Genomic DNA, 4,219 nt, shown 5'->3' with positions numbered 1-4,219 from the left:
TCTTATTATATTATTATTATATTATATAATAAAATATTATTAAATTATATTATATATTAAAATATTACATTATATTAATATATTAGAAAATATTAGTAATAATATTATTATTAATTAAAATATTATTATGATATTATATATATTAAAATATTAAAATTAAGTTTTTTTATATTAAAATAATCTTAAAATAATAAAATATTAATATATATTTTTTTTAGAATTTCGAAACCCGGCCCGTAACCGAACGTTTAAAATCAACCCGACTAATATCAATCCCGCCATAAACCAACCTGCCAAAACCCGGCAACAGAAATCCAATACCCCGACCCTAAATGATCCGACACCGAAACCAAAATTCAAACCTCTTGAATCTAAGTCTCGACTAATTCCCGAACTAGCATATTAACAAATCGGCTCCAACCACAATTCAAATCAATATGGAAACCTAACCCCGGTTCAAGACTCGATTAACTCCCTAACTGAGAGAAACAAATCCAACCCAGAAACGCACTAATAATCAATCAAACATTTACCTCGAGAGTCGGAGTGAGTGACAGAGAGAATGATGATAGAGGATAAGGTGAACAAATTATGACAAGATAGCAGTGGTGGACAGAGTGGCTGTGGACGATGGTGTCGAGTGGTGGCCGACAGTGGTGGGTATGGCAGTGGCGGCGGTGGTTGGTGACGGGAGTGGAGGTGAGAGATAACATTGATGAAGGATGAAGATGATGATGGCGACGAGGTAAGGCGATGGTGAGTGATGGTGGAACAATGGTGGACGGTGGTTTATGGAGATGAGAGAGGAAGAGATGGCGGTGTGAGTGTAGAGAGAGAGAGATGGGGAAAGCTGGAAGGACGGTGGTGATATATATAAATATTTTATATAAATATTATTATATATTGTTATTATTATTTATTTATCTTTTTTTATTATACTTTTTTCAGATTATCCATGGCCCATCGCGTAACGTGATGGGTCACAGACAAGGGCATCGCGTAGCGCGACCCAATCTTTTAAAATTAGGATTTGGACCCCATCACGTAGCACGATGGGGTTGGTCTGGCGTCATCGCGCTACGCGATGATGTCAGACGTCAGGAATGTCCCAGCCACTATCGCGTAGCGCGATGGTGAGCTGTCCAGTGCCATCGCGTAGCGCGATGGTCCCTAGTGAACAGAAAGCTTTTTTTGCTGATTTTGGGTCGGGCATTTTCCGACCCGGTCATTTTCGACATCCTGACATCACCTGAACACGTTTCCGAAGTCGGAATTTGCAATGCGTACCTGGATAGACGTGAAATTAACTAAATGCTTACCGAACTTCCATGACTTGCACTTCACCAAAACCTCCCCACACATGGGATTTGCTGCACAAAACTCGAGACAAAAGTCAAAAAATGACTCAACAAAAAGAAAATAAAATGGAACACACTTACAAACCCCGGGTTGCCTCCCGGTCAGCATTGAATTGCGTGTCTACAGCTCGACAATGCCTAAAATGTGATCTTCATAAACCGGCGAGGTCACAATGAAACTCACCGATTCCTTGTCCATCTTGTGAATATCCTCCATCTCCAAATATGGCTTCAACCTATTGTCGTTTACCATTTTTCGAATGTGGTAATCAAAATCCTCAATCTCAAACTGCCCGTGATTACCAACTCTAACAATCACAAACGGGCCCGTCCACTTACTTCAACTTACCCGGGAAAAGCTTCATCCTAGTGTTGTATAACCATACTTTTTGACCAATCTCAAAGCTTTTCAACCGAATCTTCGCATCATGAACCTTCTTCATTTTCGCGTTGAAATCCGATGCACACTCGTACGCTTCATCACGCAACTCCTCGATCTCGGACAATGCTAATTTCCTAGCTTTACCTGCATCATCATAGCTAGTATTAACTTCTTTAGTAGCCCAATAAGCACGTTGTGCAATCTTAACCGGTAAATGGCAATCCTTTCCATACATAAGTCTATATGGTGTGGTTCCAATTGGCGTTTTAAAAGCGGTTCGGTAGGCCCATAAGGCGTCGGTCAACTTAGTTGACCAATCCTTTCGGTCCATCCGAACAGTTTTCTGTAAAATCTGTTTAATCTGCCGATTTAAAACCTCAACTTGTCCACTCGTTTGTGGATGGTAAGGAGTTGCAATTCTATGATCCACCCCATATCGTTTAAGCAACTTTCCAAATTAAAATTTTTAAAATGAGAACCCCCGTCACTAATAATAGTTCGGGGAATTCCGAACCTCAAAAATATGTTGCTTTGAACGAAATTAAAAACTACAAGGTGATCATTTGTCCTAGTGGCAATCGCCCCGACCCATTTAGACACATAGTCAACGGCCACTAGGATGTATAAATTACCATACGAGTTCGGGAATGGGCCCATGAAATCGATCCCCCAAACATCAAAAATATCAATTACTAGGATCGGTTTCAAGGGTATCTCATCACTCTTGGAGATACTACCAAGTTGTTGACACTTCAAACAACGTGTTGTGAACTCATGAGCATCCCGAAACAATGTTGACCAATAAAAGCCACTAGTCAACACTTTTCTCGCGGTTTTCTGTCTGCTAAAGTGACCACCAAACGCAGGCGTATGCGCGTGTTCCAACAATGATCTAACATCCTCCTCGGGTATGCATCGCTTAATCATCTGATCAGCTCCAATCTTGAACAGATCTGGGTCATCCCAAATATACTGTTTCGCCTCTGACACCAAGTGTTTCTTCTTTCTCCTTGGCCAATGCTCGGGAAAATCACCTGCAACCTTAAAATTGACAATATGAGCAAACCAAGGGTTTTGGGAAACCGCCAAAATCTGCTCGTCGGGGAAGGACGCGTTAATGGGCCCGTCCCGGTCTCCATCCTCTAACACAATCCGGGACAAGTGATCTGCAACGACATTTTCTTTTCCCTTTTTGTCCCGGATTTCCAGATTAAATTCCCGCAACAACAAAACCCATATGATTAACTGAGGTTTTGTGTCTTTCTTATCCATGAGGTACCTGACAGCAGAATGATCAGAATAAACAATTACTTTGCTACCCCAAATATAAGAACGGAATTTATCCAGCGCATACACTACCGCGAGCAACTCCTTCTAGGTTGTGGTATAATTCAATTGAGCGTCCGAGAGGGTTTTGCTCTCATAGTATATGGCAACGGGTTTCTTTTCAACCCGTTGACCCAACACAGCCCGGCCGCGTAATAAATCGCATCACACATAATTTCAAAAGGCAATTTCCAATTGGGTGATTGCAAAATCGGGGCTTCCACTAATTTCTGTTTCAGAATGTCAAAGGCCTTTGCACATTCATCATTAAAATCAAACGGGAAATCCTTTAACAATATGTTACATAAGGGTTTGGTAATGTCACTAAAACCCTTAATAAACCTCCTATAAAACCCGGCATGCCCTAGAAATAATCTAATGCCCTTGACATTCGTGGGATGTGGTAGAGTGGAAATAACATGAACCTTAGCTCGGTCCACCTCGATCCCATGACTCGACAAAACATGGCCCAATACAATCCCTTCCTGGACCATAAAATGGCTCTTCTCCCAACTAAGAACCAAGTTCGTTTAAACACATCTTTCCGAAACTCTTTCGAGCTGATTTAAAAAGACTCAAAAGATGTGCCGAAAATCGAGAAATCATCCATGAAGATTTTCGAAGACTCCCCCACCATATCTGTCTCGATTTCTGTTCGTCCACCTGATACCTCTCACCCTAACCGGTTACTCAACCTCCTCATCTGCGTTTCTCGGCTCAAACCCTTCATTCCTTTTAACCTTCCATTCATCCCCATTACTACCATCATTCCTCGGTTCTCGTTCCTCCTCATCTCCCACTTCTTCGTCTTCAGTATGAATACTGACATGATCAAAATCCCGTATAATCGGCTGTCGGTGCCGAGGGGTATTGTTCAGGGCTGATGGCCCGTGTAACACCCACAAAGTTTAGGTTCAAATTTTACAAATTTACAAAGATAAAGGACCAAAAATAAGTATGGGAAAGGTAATGGGAAAAGTATGATAAAGAAAAGAAGGCATTTTATGTTAACGGAATAAATAAGGAAACTCCATCCCACATGGAAAGTGGTAAAGAAATAAAAGCACTTTATAAGGAATGAGTTTTCCATGGTAATGTTCTTATGGGGCTAACCACTCTCATTAGTCCTAGCGGAGGGTGCAAAGCACCTGAC

General features: G+C 41.2%; 1 protein-coding gene across 1 annotated transcript; it reads right to left on the bottom strand.

The window, feature by feature from the left end:
* Nucleotides 1-1,479: 1,479 nt before the first annotated feature.
* On the bottom strand, nucleotides 1,480-3,012 carry LOC143619427 (uncharacterized). The gene is made up of 3 exons (XM_077091363.1): nucleotides 2,434-3,012; nucleotides 1,698-1,963; nucleotides 1,480-1,594 (listed from the first exon to the last, which is right to left on the bottom strand). Exons 1-3 carry the CDS (start codon nucleotides 3,010-3,012, stop codon nucleotides 1,480-1,482), a joined length of 960 nt encoding a protein of 319 aa, XP_076947478.1.
* Between the last annotated feature and the right edge of the window lie 1,207 nt (nucleotides 3,013-4,219).

The sequence above is a fragment of the Bidens hawaiensis genome, unplaced genomic scaffold (assembly GCF_021521415.1).
Source record: "Bidens hawaiensis isolate Kalapana, Puna unplaced genomic scaffold, B.hawaiensis_p1.1 tig00002438_1, whole genome shotgun sequence".
NCBI lineage: Eukaryota > Viridiplantae > Streptophyta > Magnoliopsida > Asterales > Asteraceae > Bidens > Bidens hawaiensis.
This window is presented reverse-complemented; position numbering and strand designations above follow the sequence as displayed.

Bases quoted from the DNA above. Each gene is read 5' to 3' on its own strand.
- LOC143619427 (XM_077091363.1), bottom strand. From the start codon at position 3,012: ATGGATAAGAAAGACACAAAACCTCAGTTAATCATATGGGTTTTGTTG. The intron at 1,964-2,433 runs GTAATTGATATT...ATGTATGGAAAG, and splicing joins TACCCTTGAAACCGATCCTA to GATTGCCATTTACCGGTTAA. The intron at 1,595-1,697 runs GTAAGTGGACGG...AAACGACAATAG, and splicing joins CTTTTCCCGGGTAAGTTGAA to GTTGAAGCCATATTTGGAGA.